The 19,998-nt window shown below is 36.2% G+C and overlaps 1 protein-coding gene across 4 annotated transcripts in view; it reads right to left on the reverse strand.

Annotated features, from left to right (window-relative positions):
• Positions 1-9,872: 9,872 nt before the first annotated feature.
• Positions 9,873-19,998, reverse strand: part of cobl (cordon-bleu WH2 repeat protein) — a 176,567-nt gene continuing 166,441 nt past the window's right edge. For 3 of the 4 annotated variants that reach the window (XM_012965484.3, XM_031904059.1, XM_031904057.1), the window contains 2 exons: positions 18,652-18,900; positions 9,873-10,733 (listed from right to left, as the gene is read on the reverse strand). In XM_012965484.3, the coding sequence (XP_012820938.2) occupies positions 10,704-10,733; positions 18,652-18,900 (279 nt within the window). In that variant the 3' untranslated portion in view covers positions 9,873-10,703. Of the gene's footprint in view, positions 10,734-18,561; positions 18,901-19,998 lie in introns of those variants that run through there. The other variant, XM_031904058.1, reaches the window with a different exon arrangement.

The raw sequence follows: 19,998 nt of genomic DNA on the forward strand, positions 1-19,998 counted from the left end.
ATGAGCACTTAAATCCTGAGCTCCTTAGAGTTCAGGCACATCTGCCATTTCACTGTTTACTGATAAGAATATACTTCAGTTTTGGCTCTAGATACTATAAGCTACAAAATAAAGACATAAAACAGGGCATTTCAGTGTTGCAATGAGACATAACCAATTCAGTGCCACAGGCACATTTACACTAAACAAACATAATGCATATATTATATCCTGTTTTTTCAATTTTTGACTTATACAGCAAATTCTATATACATGTGCAAAAGTTACTCAACTGCTCTGGTTCCCATTTGCATGATTAAATGCTCCTTCCATTGTAAGATTTATGTCCTCCTTTTAGAATTATTGACTTATTAAAAGATTGAAGATGGTTTGGGAGACTTGTCAGCATGTTTTCATTTAATTACTGTCTGATCTAGCTTTACACTGCTTTGCATTTCTAAGCCTAGCCTGCATGAGCAGCACATTAAAATAGAGCAAGCATTAACTATTCTGCTGCTGAACCAGATGAATGTTTTAACAGGTTTGTTTCCTACAGTTTCCCAGCTTTATGTAACTGACTGAGATTGCTATTTGGTGATACCAAATACCCGTTCTTGTGAGCTTCTTGATAAACGCACTCTTATTTTACTATAGTAGTTATCTGCATACCGAATAACAAACAAGGAACAAAATACAGCTTTTAATGGCAAATACATTTACAAATAACTTGTAAATCGGAAAGTTATTTTTTATTATTTGGATAGAGTTTCCCATTAAACAGGTAAAGGGGACACAAAGGGGCCAAAAGTAAAAGCAGAAAGACATGGAAGCAGAACAAACAGAACAGGGAAAAAGACATTATAGCCTTGAAAACTAAAATCGCATTGTACCTAACAGCAGAAATAAAATGCTAAGCATTTGCTTTGTAAATATAATAATAAAGCAGGCAATAGTCAAGGCAGGCTGGGAACTGGCACACGCAGAATTGAAAACTATGGTAAAATGTAGTTGGAATTGTTTAGTCTGACAATATCAGAAGCAGTAAGTTATTTCTATTCTCCTTTTTCTTTATAAATACTGCCCTAAAATCACTCACACTTTTGACACACACCACAAGCAGAAGTAGCAGATGAGCACTCCATTAACCCCAGACTTGCCAGTGTGGCTTACTCAGCCACAATACCCCAAACTTTATCCCAGTGCTGCTTGCCTCTTTCTGCTAGCTGAAACTTAGGCTAATGCCAGACAGGCGTATTCTCGGCAAGCTGAAAAACTGAATACGCCTCACTACTGTCAATTCAGCTTACCTTGTGCTTGCACCCAAACGAATACGCTCGGGTACAGGCACATGTAGTTGATATCCGCCAAAAAATGTGAGACTTCATATTTTCGGCAGATATCGGCTACATGTGCTTGCACGCGAGCATATTTCATTTATTCGGGCGCAAGTACAGGTAGGGGCATTTTTGAGTGTATGGAGCGTATTCTCTGCAAGTGTTTTTCAGCTTGCCGAAAATACACTCCTTACGCTACATGTGGCATTATCTCTGATTTATTCCAGCTGACTGGGGAGCTGTGAGAACCCATTACCACCCAAAAACATAAGTATATACAGTCAGTTAGTCACATATACACCCTAATCATACACAAATTGCACACTGAAAATGATATCTTACTTACAGGAGCTAAACCCTAAAAACCAAATGTAGCTAGAAATGCCATATTTCATATACTGTAGCTGTTGAGAAGCTATAAGCTTAGGGGCCGTCACAAATCATCAAGCAGCAAATGAGGTTTGCCTCTCATAAACTGAGAGCTGTTGTATAACGAGAATCTGAATGAATTACTAATCAGCCTTATATTGTGACATTTATATTGTATATATACGGTATATTGTGAGTGGGACTCAGTTAGTAACCGCAGCACAGAGCATGTGCAGTAAATCAGCAGAAAAGAAGATGGGGGGCTACTGGGGGCATCTTTTGGGGCACAGATGTTCCCTGCTAAAGGGCTGTGGTTGCCTTGGGCTGGTACATTATTCCAAAACATAATATACACATTTCTACCTGTAGTTTTTTTTTCCAGTTCTTCAGGCAATCACAAGCTTACCCACATTCTCATTGGCATCCACACTTCTCTAATATTTATACAGCATTATGTAATAAAGTAAGGTATCACTTGCTATCTTGTCTAAAAACAAACATTATATTGGTTACTATGGGTTGCTGTATGTGGCCAAATTTTGTATCTATTATTACATGTGAGGGTTTGCCTCCCTTATTTGTGAACCCTCAAATATTTGATAATAAGTATACCTATTAAAGAATCTCACCAAACCGGCATGTAAATATTGTCCTTTTACATCTTTTGCTTTTCACCACAATTTTCTGATGTTTTGTTTATCACGTACTGATTACTCAGCAGGAAATAAATCACGTTCCAAGAGGCCTATTTTTTCACGCTGTATAAAAGACGGTGACAAAATTCACCACACATCGCCAGGCTCTGTCCATACATTGGCTGATGTAACCTAGCATGTATGAGTGGGAGAACAGTGCCTCATAAAAGCCAGAGAGAGGATAGCACATAAATAGCAGATTTTCTACTTGGAATTATCTAATGGCTCATACTACTAGAATAGTATATTATTTATAAAAAGGATTTATTTATAAGAAACAGTGTTTTATATACAGTATGGGATAGTTTATGTGATTTATTTTTATAGACACATGCATGTTCAGGAGTACTTTACCTTTAACAATCTCTTTCAGTGAATTTGTGAACAAGGTCATCAAGGGGTTCATTTGCTTGTAAAAATATATACTGTTTGATAAGCCACATACTCAAATAGTTAACAGGAACATGTTCATTCCTTTTACTCAATTCTAGTTGCAGTGGCTTCTAGCTGATGTTCTGGCCGGAAGGATTTTTGGCTGTTATATATCAAGCCCAGTGTAATAACTTGCTCACATAGTAGCCATTCAATACAACATGGCTCGTTTTATATGTACTACAGGTATGGGATCCGTTATTAGGAAACCTGTTATCCAGAAATCTCCAAATTATGGGACAGCCATCTCCCATAGGTGCCAATTCACAAAAGGTTGAAAAAACGAGTGATATTTATAGCAGCGTTTTTCAACCACTGTTCCGCGGCACACTAGTGTTGCCTGGTGTGCCGTAGGCAGGGCACCAATGTACTAGGGGGGCACTGCTCTTGGCACCAATGTACTAGGGGGCACTGCTGCTGGGCACCAATGTACTAGGGGGGCACTGCTGCTGGGCACCAGTGTACTAGGGGGGCACTGCTCTTGGCACCAATGTACTAGGGGGGCACTGCTGCTGGGCACCAATGTACTAGGGGGGCACTGCTCTTGGCACCAATGTACTAGGGGGGCACTGCTGCTGGGCACCAATGTACTAGGGGGGCACTGCTGCTGGCACCAATGTACTAGGGGGGCACTGCTCTTGGCACCAATGTACTAGGGGGGCACTGCTGCTGGGCACAGAGTTAAATTTTTTAACATTTTCTAATGGTGGTGTGCCTCGTGATTTTTTTCATGAAACAAGTGTGCCTTTGCCCAAAAAAGGTTGAAAAACACTGATTTATAGTATGCGGTAAAAATATTATCACTTCTTATATTCTGAGAATTAACAATCGATTCACAAATAGACCACTTGTCTAAATTAAGAAGTGATTTTATTGTCGTTATTTATCTTGTGATTACATATTTTCAAGTGATATTTTAAAGCATGCAATATATTTATGCGTTATTTTATAGCACGCGATATTAGCGCACGCTATTCTCATGTAACCGTTACTTTCTGAAAACTACCGTTCTGAAATTGACAGGTTCCCTGAAAACTCGAGCATGCATCACTCTAGGACAATCACATACTTGATTCTCTTCACAATCCAACAAAAATCCGACTGCAAACTCCATCTTGTCTTGCCAAACGCTTACGAACCACAATGTTTTTTTAGTAACGCCCACTCCTAGGAGGTGTTAAGTTTTACAGTAATTATCACAACATTTTATGAATTAACGCTTCATATGTGTCTGTGACTTATGCGTTAGTATTATTTCTATTAGATCGTTATCGCAATGCGATGGACATAACACTGCGATAATTGTGATTTTTGCGCATTTGATATGAGTAGTAACGCATGCGAAATTACTTTCATGGATCGTTACTTAATTAAAGAACACTTTTTAATGCATAAAACTATGCATCAAGTGTTAACGACCTTTTGTGAATGAGCCCCATAGACTCCATTTTACTAAAATAATTTAAACATTAAAAAACCTTTTTCTCTGTAATAATGATCCAGTACCTTACTCATAATTGTATCATATTGGGTTTATTAAATGTTTGAGGTATGAAGATCCAAATTACTAAAATATCTGTTATCCAGTAATCCCTAGGTCCCAAGCATTCTGGCTAAAAGGTCCTATACCTGTATTAACGTAGCATATTAAGTTAAAAAAAAGAGAAAAGCTCAGAAGGTTCTAAACTGTCAGAAGTTTCTGGAAGGACTAGGCTTGATGTCTCAACAAACAAAAATAATAGCTGTAATTACGTGACTAACCAAATTTTAAATCACATCTTCTGCCCATTTATTACATAGTCACATTGGTTTGAAAAAAGACCAGAGCCCATCAAGTTCAAACCTACCAAGTAAACCCAGCACACACAAACCTATATATACACTCATATACATAAACCATACAGTATATACCAACATCAATACTAACTGTAGATATTAGTATCACAATTGCCTTGGATATTCTGCTTATTCAAGAACTCATCCAGGCCCCTCTTAAAGGCATTAACAGAATCTGCCATTACCACATCACTAGGAAGGGCATTCCCCAACCTCACTGCCCTCTTCTCGAAAAACCACCTACGCTGCTTCAAATGGAAGCTCCGTTCCTCTAATCTAAAGGGGTGGTCTCTGGTGTGTTAATCGTATTTATGGAAAAAAAGAACATCCCCCATCTGCCTATAATCCCCTCTAATGTACTTGTACAGAGTAATCATGTCCCCCAGCAAGCACCTTTTTTCCAGAGAAAACAACCCCAACCTCGACAGTCTCACCTCATAGTTTAAATCTTCCATCCCCTTTACCAGTTTAGTTGCACGTCTCTGCACTCTCTCCAGCTCATTAATATCCTTCTTAAGGACTTAAGGACTTCTTAGACAACTTGTTATCTACAAAAACCCCTAGATCCTTCTCCATTAAGGATACCCCCAACACACTACCATTTAGTGTATAACTCACATTTATATTATTTCTACCAAAGTGCATAACTTTGCACTTTTCACTTGAACCTCATTTTCCATTTTACTGCCCAGTTTTCAGATTTTGTTATAGTTTTACACAATTTAGTGTCATCAGCAAAAATAGAAACAGTACTGTCTATGCCCACCTCCAGGTCATTAATAAACAAGTTAAAAAGCAAAGGACCAAGGACTGACCCCTGCGGTACTCCACTAACCACACTGGTCCAATTAGAAAATGTTCCAGTTACCACCACTCTTTGTACTCTATCCTACAGCCAGTTCTCTATCCAATTACAAATATTATGTTCTAGGCCAATATTCCTCAATTTGATCATTAACCTTCTGTGAGGTACTGTATCAAACGCTTTAGCAAAGTCCAAGTAGATGACATCAACTGCCATTCCAGCATCGAGGTTCCTGCTCACCTCCTCATAAAAGGCAATTAAATTAGTTTGGCTACTAAATTAGTCTACTCATTCTATTTCAATTTACTTACCACACCACAGTTGCAGGATAGCAAATGTCACCATACCCCAGTAGAAAGTAAAAGCTACTGTCCTTTTATTACATAGAAAATTGAAATCATTGAAAAAATGCTAAAAATGTAGGTGGGTAATGTCTTCCTGTAATTTTGAGAGTTATGGATATCAGGTTTCCAGATAATCTATCCCATACATGTGCCACACTTTCACATGCATAGATTCAGTTGGTTATTAGTAAATGTTCACAATTTCTACTAGAAGAATTTCACAAGCCAGCTTCATTTAGAGGCAGTTTATTGTGGCACGGTACAGAGGAAATAGTTTCATATAGTAACAATTGTTGGCTATATTTTCCCACTCCATTTGTTAAGTACCCATTCCAAGTATTAAAATCTAAAAAAAAAAAATCTTCTGTGATATAAATTGATTGCAAAAATATACATATATGTATAGATAGCCTAACAAAGCATATATTTAACATTACAGTTTAATGAAAAATAGTTGTGCTATCATTATTTTACTGTTTAAGTTAACATTTTAATTCAGCATATTCAAAACTATATACAACTCATGTATTAATTAACAACAATTACAACAGACAGATTTAGCAAAAATTGAGTTTTAGAAAGAAAATACGAGAGCGGAAGAAAGAGCTCACAAAACATAAGCAACTTTTCACAGAACCTTCAAACAAGACTTACATTTTTCCATTCATTTGTTATGAGGCTGACAAATATCCCTTGCTGTGTAGCTTGCCCATCTCTGGGCCTTGTCTGTAAGGGCAGTTTGATTTATAATAGGAGTTTTTAAAGGACAAGGAAAGCCGATATTAATGGTTTTGCCCATCAGATTTATTTATCATAAAGCGCCTCCTTCACTTATGTCCTGCTGATTTGTAAGTGTCTCTTCTAGTCCATTTTACGTGATTTGAGGTCTGTGCAAATGCGCCATCGTAACCCACCCTCTTCTGTGACTGAAATTAGCATGTCACCATGGCAACCGGGCACGAAGGTTGTGGTTGGCTGTTGGAGTACATTTGGGAGGTTACTCCTTTCTGCTAACCTGCCAATCAGTTACTTCTGCTTCCCTGGGAGACACTACTGCACAGAATCACGGGTCTTGGTCTTGTCACAAAGCGCAGCTTTATGGGAGATTTAGAACAGACAAGTCAGCTGTTTTTTTCTCTGCATGATAGTGCTGCATGACTGCACTTTGAGGGGATTACAGCGCTGATGAAGTTATTACAGTAATTCCTTTCATATAGGCAGACAAGTGTAGTGGGCTTTCCTTGTCCTTTAAAAAAAATATTTTTTTTTCTCAGTAAACTGGCAAAATAAATAAATAAATAAATTTGTTAGAGATTTTTTTTTTTTTGCTTTAACAAATCGTGGCTATTAGACGTTTTCAGAAAATACTCTCATATTTTCTTTTGTGGCCATGTTTTTTAATTTTTTTTAGAATTGAGGGGGGAAAATGGGCAACTCTATTTTTGGTAAATCTGTCCCTAGGTGTCTGCACACTTATCACAAATACAGAATACATTCAAAGTAAGTGTGCAGCAAAAGCAGATCAAAGCAGCATGAGAGCTGCAAATCTCCTCTCCATATACAGTAAATATAGATATAATAAGTGCACAAAATTGTTAGCATCTCATTTGCTAAATTAGGCTGTGATATTACATACATAGCATTGTGGAACACAGTGTGGTATTAGGGTTACATTCATGATGCTTTGACAAAAATTCCTTTAGATAGAACTCATTTTTGATTGTAATTCATTAATAAGTTCATACACAAAGCAAAGTCATGCTTAATACTGGTAACCAATATTAGTGGGCAGTTACATCACTTATCTTTATATAAATACTGATATAGTCTGCATGCAATATAAACTCACACAGCTTTGCAGTAATGGGGGAGACTTAGTCGTCACAATTCCAATTTGAATAAACTCAACATTTTACAGAACTAGAATGTTTTGCTTATTTGTTAATAGATTTGAATTAAAAAAATGTGATTGAATAAAATCGCGAAAGAGAAAAAATGCACTGAATTCATATTCTACTCATCGTTTTCAATGGGACTACAAACTCACAAAAAGATTTAAAATTCAAAAAAGCCAATGTTTTACATTTGCACTTAATAAATATTGAGTTTTGGAAACCATAATTCTAATTTTTATTGCAAAACAAATTTTGAATTGTGCCAAATATTCAAATTCAAACCTTGATAAGTCAGCCCTATAGCATTACACAGATGGAAAAAAAATTACTGAATGCAGAATAACAGCATCTGGTGGCCCTTTCAGGGTTGGGTATAATGTGAAAAAAACAAGAACCCTGTCCAAAAGGTAGCTGAATTGCCAAAAGCCTCTGCACTCTGTTAACCCAGTGAATACAGAGCTGCCTGTGTTTGGAAGGCTGTATTCATGGGGGAGAGCAAGGGGGCCATAGGCATCCCCCATCCCCTGAATTGAAAGTGGAATCTCCCGCTTGAAGCACAGAAATGACATCATCATGGAAATGACATCCACCGAGCAGAAAGCAAAAAGATGGAACAAAGGCAAAATGAACTCAACTCAACCACTGATCTGTGACTGCATTTACGTACTGTCTACCTTCCCATTGTCAGCACTGAGCTGTGGGTATTCAGCCTACTGCAAGACTCTAGCCTAAACTAATGGGTTTTCTAATTGTGTTTAACTACATTTTGCTCCTTTTCTCCTTATCATTCACAAAGAGGTCATCAGGGTAAAGGAAATTTAAGAAATCCATGTATCATTTTTTCACCAAAATGATATATTTCATATTTCTATTATATCATATTAATTTGTATGACTTCCCTTATACCAGTAGATATCTATTTATTTACAGCAATATATAAAAATCAGAACAGTTCTAGATTAGTTCAATACTATTTGATTCCTAACTATCATGCACATATATATGCATTAAACAGGCAACAGATAACTTTCTACCTCTTTAGTTGTGGCTGAACCACAGTACAGTAGATTTCCCCACTGCAAAGTCTTTTGTCCTAAACAACTCCAATATTAGTGATACTAACCTATCTACTGGATGCAATTTTGCATTTAAGAGCAATGGGATATAGATGTATTTGTAGGTTATTAGTTGTCAAGCAGTGAAGCATAGATAGATTTTTCCATGAAATATAATTACATCTTAGAATTTGTAAAATGTTTGTAAAAAATCATATTTTGTTTTGCAAAGAATTTCAAATATTGAATTTGACTGCTTTCATTTCATAGAGCAAGGCGTTGTATACAAAAGCAATACACAGGTATAGAAACGTTAGCAGCATAAACCATAACTATGAAATAAACTGTGACAAATGTAACCAACCAGTGTAGTGGGGGAGGCTAATTTATCAGTTTTTAAATTTTTGGGTTCTTTTTTGAATTTGAATAAATATTAAACTTTACTAAACTTGAATGTTTGCTTATTTATTAAAAAACTTGAATATGAAAATGATCAAATTACCGTGAAAAAATAAAAATGCATCATATTTGTATCCTTGTCATTTTCAATGGGTCTACAAACTCTCAAAAATTTGAAACATTCAAAAATCTTAAACTGGAAAAAAAAAACCCCTCATACATTTTGCCTAGGATAACTCTCATTGACTTCTACATGAACGCACAAGCTTTTAGGTGCTGAGGTTTTACATCTGACTTTTTCACAATATTTTCTTTTTATAAATATCAAACAGTTCGAGTTTTAGAAACCTTCATTCAAATGTGGGGGTTTTTAGGCAAAGAAAAATCAAATTGCTGAAAAATTTATATGTTGCTAAATCAGCCGGTTAGTTTAATTTCTTACCTATATTACTAAGGCATCTCCTCCCAGGTCATGTCCAAACCAAATAAAATCAAAACAATTCTATTGACATCCTTTAGAATTGATTTTCTTCTTGTTTCTTTTACTAATTGTTATTTATTATTTTAAAGTTTAATTCTGGCTGTGGATCTATATTACTTGTTCCTTAAAGTGATACTGACATCAAAATACTATTATAAAATATTAATTGACATTAAAATGTTAAGTTATTGTTACTTGAAGTTCTTCTTGAAGTTCCTAAACCTGACTGTCCCAACCTGTCAGTTCTAAAGCTAATGGACTCCTGCTGCACAAATATGGCAGTCCCCTCATAGAGGAACATAGCAAAATTATAAATAGCATGAAAAGACAATGCTTGATAGATGTAAAAGGTTTCATTTCTGGTGTTAGTATCTCTTTAATATTATTGACTTGAAAAATATTTTTAAAGTGTGACACTGACATCTTAGCTGTATTACTGTTTACAATAAGAGTGTCATAATTTGATAAATCTGTTATCAGGCAACAAGCAGTCCTAATTTGAAGGGGACACTTTCTGGACACTGTATATTATAAGCACAGAAGGCGCTAAGAGATGAGCTGAATATGTACCCAAGTGTCAAAGAAAATTAAATTAAAGTAAATGTTGCTGGCATAATTCCTGTGTAATCATCTACTATTAAATATATTTCTGCCATATGTTAAGGAATATCTCAATGAGTGATTCAAATATAGGTTAAACACCTTCTTGTACAATTTTCCTGCTGTGTTTCTCTCTAAACTGCATAGCAAAAGAAAAATCAGCTTCATAAGGAACGCGGCCTTCAGTAAATGTATAGTGTAAATCCTTTGCTGCACTGCTATTTCACCTGCCAACAAGAATATTTTATTGGCAATTTCTGAATGCATTTTGAAGCAGACACATTTTCCTTGGCACATACCTCATGCAGCATAGCAATATATTATATTCCCCTTTTGAACCATTATTTTGAAACATAGAAAATTAGGTACAAAAACATTTGGCCAGCTGACAAGATAATCACACAGACTTCTGCTGTTCTGAGCCTCTCATGTGTGTCGTTGACTGGGTATCGTAGGTCTGTGGAGCGAGTTTCCTTCAATTATTTTCTTAAACCGTATACTGTAGAGACCTGTAATAAGAAAATGCACGGTCAAGCCAAGCATGTCACATTGAAGATATCAGCTAGGAGGTGAAACTGATGGTTTCATCATGTAGTTTAGCATTGCTAATGATTAACTATTGAAATGTGACCTGGATAAGAACGAATGTTTGTTTCCAACTGTACACTTTATTTTAAAAGTGAGAGTTCTGAATGTCTCTTGTGTCATTAACTGGCACCAAATTACTAGTTTATTCATGCTTTCGAAAACAAAAACCCATGAAAAAAAGAGAGAGAGTATATAGTATAAGCCACTCCACCAAATAGATGCACTGAAAGCAGTACACAAGTTTAATGTAAAAAAAGAGAAAGGGTATTACTGTATATGTTATATTAATAGACTGGAAAAACTAGTAAGCATTTCCCTTTGGCTGGCTGAGGGTTTTTCACAAACATGGCAGACCCCATACAGTCCATTTAATAACAAAGCCCTGAGTCAAACCTGGTGTCACCGTAGCATTTTAGCACTGGGTATTACTGTATATGTTATATTAATAGACTGGAAAAACTAGTAAGCATTTCCCTTTGGCTGGGCTGAGGGTTTTTCACAAACATGGCAGACCCCAAAGTCCATTTAATAACAAAGCCCTGAGTCAAACCTGGTTTCACGGTAGCATTTTAGCACTGGGCACTATATTTGCCTCCACAGTCCTCTGGGATACAGTGACAAACGTGGTGGCAAAAATTAATTAGTAGACCCCAGCTAGACAGTGTGGGGTGCACATTGCAGTACCTGCCACAGCGGGCACAGAGGTAAACTGAGGTATTGGCTGCCACTAAAGGCAACTGTGCCTGTGCAACAACTTTATTTCTGAAAATGGTTTAATTTCATTTTAATTAGTATTAGGACACAAGGGGGGAGATTTACTAATCCACGAATCCGAATCCCGAAAGGGAAAAATTCGGATTGTAAACGAAAATGTCACCGTCTTTTCGTCGCTGTTGTGACTTTATCGTATTTTGCTTGACTACTTAGTCGCCATCGCGATTTTTTCGTATTGATCGATTGAAAACGGCGGAAAAACCAATCCATTTTTTTCGTGCCGGCGATGAAAAAGTCGCAAAAATACTGATCATTACAAAAAAAAACACATTCGGACGCCTTCGGCCCATTCGTGGATTAGTAAATCTCCCCCAAGATATATGGTAAACATTTGGTTTATGAAGATTTACTGCGTTGTTGTCTGCACATGTGGCTGTGCAATGAAAGTTGTAAGTTCCAGTGTAGCAGAAGACTCATATGATTAATTACATTTTTAGTGTTTGGACTATGACCCAAACACTCTACATACAGGACAATTTTCAAACCATTGTTTAGCTTGGATCCCATGCAGTTTGGTACATACTATACTGATCTGGCCATGGGCTACATGGCTATATTGCATGAGAATTGTATCCATTTTATTTCCAAGTAAGCTGATGATCTCCCATATGGGCAATATATTGGTGAAAAAAAATGTACATCTTCAGGGAATTGAGATTGATCACATAGAAGGTTTTACACAGGTGCCAAACAGACTAAAAAAAGTTCTGTGAATTTCACTGTAGTAATTAAGCTTTTAAATCAGTAAGAACTATATTGCATGAAACAATGTGTTATATGCCATGTTTATTGTTATTATGAATGTGTATAGCATGGCTACTGAACCTACTACTAGGATTGTAACACTATTCTTAATAATAATAAAATCCTGTCAATAATCATACTTATAAAATACAACCAATAAGCAAATTTGGGTAAAAGTGCTCTTTCATTTATCATCTATTCTGTAGAGCATAATGGCATAGCTACGAATTGGAAAGCTTTTTTATTGATTAACTAGCCCTTTAGTAATTGCATCATAGCAGAGCCAAAATGATATATTACCCACCTGAGACAAAAACACTGCCCTGTGGGATATTTAGGCCTCTAAATGGATACTTCTAGAAAACATCTACTTAATGAAAAATATACTGTTGGAAGAATGCAGATCATATATCAGGGCCAACATATATATATATATATATATTGCCATTTAAAATACTGGGCCTTTACCTTTAAGCCACCAATTATGGCATACTATGTTAATACACTCAAATATAATGCAGAAGTAATATGTACACAGTATCTCTATTAAATGTTTTTTTCCATTGCATTTGTAAAGCAAAATAAACTTACACTATATAAATTATATCATATGCATTATCCCAAAATCTTGTTTATGCACCAGAATGAGATACCTGATGCTTATGCCCATGCACTGGCTACACAGTTACAGATGGTAAGGAGGGTGAGGGAATGAAAGGAGTGCAGTGACATCTAGGAAATGCTGAATGGAAAGTAAAATCAATTTCCTGCCCCGCCTCTATGCCTCTTTGTTTTAATAAAAATAGAATTTGGGCTTCATGTTTTATTATACAGCTTTTCATATCTGGGTGACAGGTCCCCATTAGTGCTTTAGCCCATGGGGAGATTAGTCACCCACGATTAAATCCCACTTTAAAGTAACACAAAATTTCCTCCTGCAAAAAGGGCAACTTTGGAAAACGGAATGCCGCATATGATTCTCTATATGTTCTCCTTGCTGTACATTCTTGTATCTGTGACAGCTGATACAACAATATTTTCATATCTTTTTTACCTTGTTATTTAAGTTTATTGGCACCTTGAAGGGGTAAAGGGTCACATTTAAAAAGGGAAAAACAGTGCTCTAGATAGTGACATTTATAGACAAATTAACACAAAGTAGATAATTAATAATAATAATAATAATAATTGCTATCTAACCATGCAGGATGTGGATTCAATATGTTGAGGGTATTAAAGGGGTGAGGTGGCGACCCTAACCTAAAATAAGCAGCATTATGAACCATATTAAGATTTTGAAAAGCTGTCCATTTGTTATAAACATTTTCCTGGTTACCGACTATAGAACAGTTAGCAGGAAAATAAAATGCTACACAGCGCAGTAGCAGCCTGTTTTGAGGTTTTTTTTTTGCAAGCCTAGCATTCCTATCAGAGAACAAACATTGCTTACACTGTTAAAACAAAAGGAACTGTTTCCGCAGAATGTAATCAGACCAGGTGAGAATTATGCACAGAATGATTACCTGCATCAGTCATTTAACCCCCTGGCATTCAGCAGACTGCATAAGTATACACCGATTTTAATATTATACGCTTAAATCAATGGAGCAGCCATTCTCTTTAAATTGAGATCGCATGTATGTATTAAAGGGATTTCAAGTAACTTTTGAATAAATACACGTGTAACTAGCGACTCGGTATTGTGGCATAACCCTCACCATGAAAAAGGAGCACTCCAAGTAATCTTTTGAAAAGGTGATGGAAAAGCACAAGTAAAGAGGTGGATACAAGAACATTTATTTCCCTTGTAGACATATTTTATTTAGGAGACCCACATAACTCTTCAAGTCATCTTTTTTTTGATTAACACACAATGTTTTGGATCCAACAATCCTTCATCAGGTAAAACTGAGTATGATGAAGGATTGCTGGATCCGAAACATGTTGTCCATTATTCAATAAAAAAGATGACCCGATTTGTAACATTGTTCTCCAGAGTGAAATTTGCTGATTTATAAAGGTAGGATGGTCTAACAGAGTCTCTACTCTGAACCCGTATACAAGACTAAAGGGAAAAGATTCCCTATTTTCTACTGGTACCTTTCAAAATTTCCTATGTAGTATAGTTAAATCAATAACTATTACAGTACATGGAAACGATATGAGGATTTGTGTACCACCCAACAAAATCTGCCAAGGTAAGGCCATCCGCCACTAGAGAACATGCAAGAAAAAGAGTAGTGCAGGAGGCAACCAAGAGACCTATGCCAACTCTGAAAGAATTAAAAGCTGTAGTGGCTGAGATTGGAGAGACTATGCATTCAACAAGTGTTGCTGGGCACTTCTCCATTTGCAGTTCTATGGGGAGAGGCAAAAAGGGAGCCACTGTTACCTAAGACAAACATGAGATACCCTGAGGTCAGCTGGAAGAAGCTTTTGAGATTTCATGAGAACAAAATTGAGCTTTTTAGCAAAAGTAAAAACTGCACATCATCATAAACACATCATCTCCATGGTAAAATGTGTTGGTAGCATGGCAAGGATGTTTCTGTCTAGTAGGCCCTGAAAGGCTTGTGAAGTTAAAGGGTAGAATAGATGCAGCAAAATAAAGTGAAATACTGGAGGAAAACTTGATGCAGTCTGCAAGAGCCATGATATAAGAGTTGTCTTCCAGTAAGACTATTATCCCAAGGATAACGTCAAACCTACACTAGAATTGCTTAAAAACAATGTTTAGAAATGGCAAGAGTCCAGATTTCAATAAAGAATTTGTGTGTGGATTTAAAAAAGGCTGTTCACTTGCAACCAAACAGACCGTAACCAGTTTTTACAAAGAGCAATGGGGAAAAATTGCAGCTTTTAGACGTACAAAGCTTACAGGCTCAGTGCTCAAGGGTAAACTTATACAATCACTTATTTTATGTTGTATCATTAGAATTAATTTAGCACTTAGCAGAGATGTGTTTTCACACTTGCATGAAAGAGTCTATTAATGTTGATCAGTATAAAAAAATAAATGCTCTATGACAATAAAATATAAATTGTGAGGAGGTGAATAGGGTTTAAAGGCACTGTATGTATCAATAATATAGGTTTCACTGAATAACCAATGAACATTTGTCTTTTTATAAAAGTAGATCTAAATATTGAAAAAATAGTCATGCTTTTTAAGAGATTACGCTGGCAAAAAAACAATTTTCAGAGAAGATGTGTGTTTACTAGTAGTCTGGGAATTCAGTGGGCACATAATGTACTCTGCAAACTTGCAGTGTTGTACTTGCCTTGTGCTTGATACAGAAAAAGGGTAAAAGGACAAGGCTAAACAATATTTTGCTCTGGCTTCTGGAGGTGGGAAAAGGACCATCTGGGGTTGTAAATAAACTTGAGAACTACATTTTCACATGTAAACTGCAAACAGTGTCATTCAGTGACCCAGCTGGAATAGATATCGATGAAAAGAGGATTCCTTAACTCACAAGGGAATGAACAGAATTTTGTAACTCATGTTTATTGTTTCTATCTACTTTACTTGTATGCTTACCTAGCATTTAATGTGGACATATTGCACCAATTTACAAATTGATCCACATCATTTCATAGGGGGTAAATATAATGAAACAACAAAGTTGTGTACAATCTGCCTGGATGTGTGTTTTCCTGTATTTGCTGTGCAAATTTATTAGGAGACCAAAAGAAAAACTTCATATTTTAGAAATTAAGCTACGTCATTTTTATACAGGGAAAATAATTTAACTGATCTACGGAACAATCTAATGATATTTTACGTTTAGAAATTCTACAAAAAAGAATAATTGTGGCGCATCCAGAGAAATAGATAATTTTGCAAATAAATAACCTTTTATTTATCTTGTTCCCAGCCTGAATGCGACCTGCTTTAGAACACCTTAATTTAAGTTCCCCTGCACCAGTGAGCTCTAAGGCTGCTCCTGTGGTATCTATGTCCATTTTTTTTATTAATTGTCTTTTGTCTGGAGCTACGTCCCCCCCCCCCAAAGTACAGCAAATTTTTAATTATATAAAACAGGTCAATGTATTTAATAAGTTACTCTCTTAATATTTGCCAAAAAGGATTATTTACAATACATAGCTAATACAAAGGATATACTAAAAAAATGATAAATGAAAATATGCTTTGCCCTATATACAGTACCTAGGGCACCCACACCTACAGTAAATACTAGGTTTCTGCTACCAATGATTTATAACCTCATATTTGCCAATGGAGCCCAGAGCTCAGGTTCACAGTGCTCTGTCTGCCCTTTTTTGCAGTTTTTCTTAGGTCTTACAGTTCAATCCTTCTTTGAAGGGCTAACCTTTTTAATGGCCCCTATAGTTTCTTAACAAGGTAACAGGTATAATATAACATAGGTTTATCTGTCATTCAGTTATAATTTCAAGAACAGCAAATGAGTGTTTACCCCAAATCTTACCAGTATCTTATGACCCATTAAGGGATCTTCAATAGTGCTGGGACAGTTTGCCTGACTGGGCCATGGGTTATATCACATACCATGCTGTAACTGGTTGGGCTATACTCATGCTTTTATTATCATGGGCAATGTTTTAAGACTTGGGCAACTGGTTATAGCTGTAATGAGCGGGAACCCAGCTAAGTGCCAGAATAGCTTCCTTCATCTGAGAGTCTTACAGACTGCATGGTAATGACAGCTGAGGGTTGATTAGTATTGTAATGTTACTTAGTTTCATAGTTAATTTGTGTTGAAAAAAGAAAAACAAATCCATAAAGTTCAAATTCTCTAAATGAACCAAGTGCACACATGGAAGTGGAAGTACTATGTCAAATGCTTTTCTGTCACTCTTTGGATCTCTCTGTTACAATCTTGATGCATGTTACAGTGTGCATTTAACCTCTCAAGCGGTGTGGGGAACAGTTGCTTATCTTTACTCACACAATAATGCAGACATATACTATATATATATATATATATATATATATATATATATATATATATATATATATATATATTCCCTGACGAAAGTCCTAGGTAAGGACTGAAACGTTGGAAATAAATTTCACCGCTTGCATTTGAATAAGCCTTTATTGTTTTTTGTGCTTTGATGATCAAATCCTATGAGTGCCGACACTTTTGCTTGGCTAGAAGATTTCCCTGCTCTGGCACCGAGGTTTAGTACAATTATTTGGTGTGCTCCCCACTTTGGATTCTATATATATATATATATATATACAGTATGTATATATATATATATATATATATATATATATAGGCAAACAGAGTACCGCACACATAGGGACTTTATGAAAAAACAAAAAAGGTTTATTGAAAGAGATCCGACGTTTCGAGCACCAAACTGTGCTCTTCCTCAGGGACTGGTTTGTCCCTGAGGAAGAGCACAGTTTGGTGCTCGAAACGTCGGATCTCTTTCAATAAACCTTTTTTGTTTTTTCATAAAGTCCCTATGTGTGCGGTACTCTGTTTGCCTATTAAATTTTTTTGACCAGCACCGAGGGCACTTGTTTGCCTGAAGGGTGTGCTCCTTTCTGTTTCTGTATATATATATATATATATATATATATATATACAGTATATATTCTTGTTATATGTGATAGTACAGCACCCTGCAATAGAACAAAAACGTGGTGCACTTCCCCAACAGGTTCCGATGTCCTTACATATAATATTTTATATATATATGTCAGCAGGATAGCGGGAACTCCTGCTTGAAGTGGAAGTATATATATATATATATATATATATAAAATAGTCCATAGGGTGCATTTGCAGCAACAAAACCTGGGTGCCAGTACCAAAAAAAAATGCACTGGAACAAGGGCAGCAGTCCTAGGATTTAAAGAATTGTGATCAAAATGTAAATGTAAAAATAAAAGGTTTATTACTCTGCGTTTTGGTCTTGCATAGAAACCTTCACCTGGAGTGAAAAACACTCCAGATGAAGGTTTCTGTGTGAGACCGAAAAGTCGAGTAATAATAAACCTTTCTATTTTTACATTTACATTTTGCTCACAATTCTTTAAATCCTAGGACTGCTGCCCTTGTTCCAGTATATGTATGTATATATATATAGTTGCAAGATAAGTTTGCCAACCTTCTTGTAGGTGTAGACTGTTAATATCAGCTAAAAAAGCACATTTCTGTGGAGGCAACATAAAAAAGTATATATGTTTTATTCTCAAATCATTCAAATAATTTGAATTCCGCTAACCTTAAGGAAATAATTAAAAATTAAGTACTTTATTTGCTGTACTGCCAAATAAATTTACAGAGGATACAGAACATTCCGCATGTAGCATTACACTACCTTTTTGAGTCTTGCAGCACCAGCACCTGAGCGAATAGCTTCCATTAAGGCGTCCCTTGCATTTAGAGAGTTAGCTGTAGTGGTAGGAGACACCATAGCAGATGATTTTAGCACAGGTGGCGGCGGTGGTGGAGGAGGCATTAATGGTGGAGGTGGAATTGATTGCAGCACATTATGTTCCTTTTCTGCCTCTTTGACAGGCTCTGCATTTCTCACAGACTGAAGCTCATTTGATACAGTAGATGAAGTCTGAAGAAAAAAGTACATTAATAGAAGCATTGAAATACTGATGTATATTGACAAATAGCGCAATTCATTTTATCTAGTGCTGTATACTGTATGTCACTTTTAGATTCAGTGGGGATCATTCACAAGCTGCAATGCTGCAGCTCTAAACCATTTACAATTACAATGAAAGAAAATCATTTTATATAATACAACTTAAAGATATTAGGCCTCTATGCATGTTGGAAATTACATTTGACTTTTCAGTAGGTGCAACAAATTAACAACTTTAAATAAAATATCTATTGTAAAATAAAGTAAAATTACACCAGCAGGTTAGACCAACTTATCTCAGGATAACTAATAGTTGGTAACTAGGCTAAGTGCCTTTTACTTTACCACATTTTACTCATTCAATATGCAATTACTGATACAAATTCTTAACAAGAAAAGATTACTTGCCATGAATGCTGAAAAAGATCGGTATTCTGTATGAATACTCTAATGGGCATTATACTCAAGTAATGATCAAAAGTAGCAGTTATTTGGCATGCACATTTTCAGGGTGTCTTCTCTGGGGCATAAACAGGTTTGTAAGTGAATTATACTTAAAGGAGAAGGAAAGTTAAAAACTAAGTAAGCTTTATCAGAAAGGTCTATGTAAATACAGCCATAAGCACTCACAGAAACGCTGCACTGAGTCCTCTATCAAAAGAAACACAGAACTCAGTTCTCTCCTCTCTCCATCTCCTGCTTCTCCCTTCCATAAGAATGCATAAGAACTCACTCCCCCCACCCTTGGGAATGTGTGATGTGAACTTCCAACGGCTATAACTGCAGCAGGGAGCTACCAAGACCAAGTTAAATGGCAGCTGCTATTGGAGGGAGCTTCTAGGGCTCTTTACTCAGGTATAGTAAAGCTTTCTGCTGAATAAATATAGCATTCTAGGTGGCACTAATGTGGCGAATCTATTGGCAGTAAAATGCTAAAATGACTTTCCTTCTCCTTTAAACCCACCGTCACTGTCTGCTGCCAAAGATACACTCATTTTAATGCTTACAGCTGAAAGCAAATTACCTAAAGCAGCATTTTCATGTACTACTATTTAATATGTTTTTAGC

Source organism: Xenopus tropicalis, chromosome 6 (genome assembly GCF_000004195.4).
Source record: "Xenopus tropicalis strain Nigerian chromosome 6, UCB_Xtro_10.0, whole genome shotgun sequence".
In the NCBI taxonomy this organism is placed as follows: Eukaryota; Metazoa; Chordata; class Amphibia; order Anura; family Pipidae; genus Xenopus; species Xenopus tropicalis.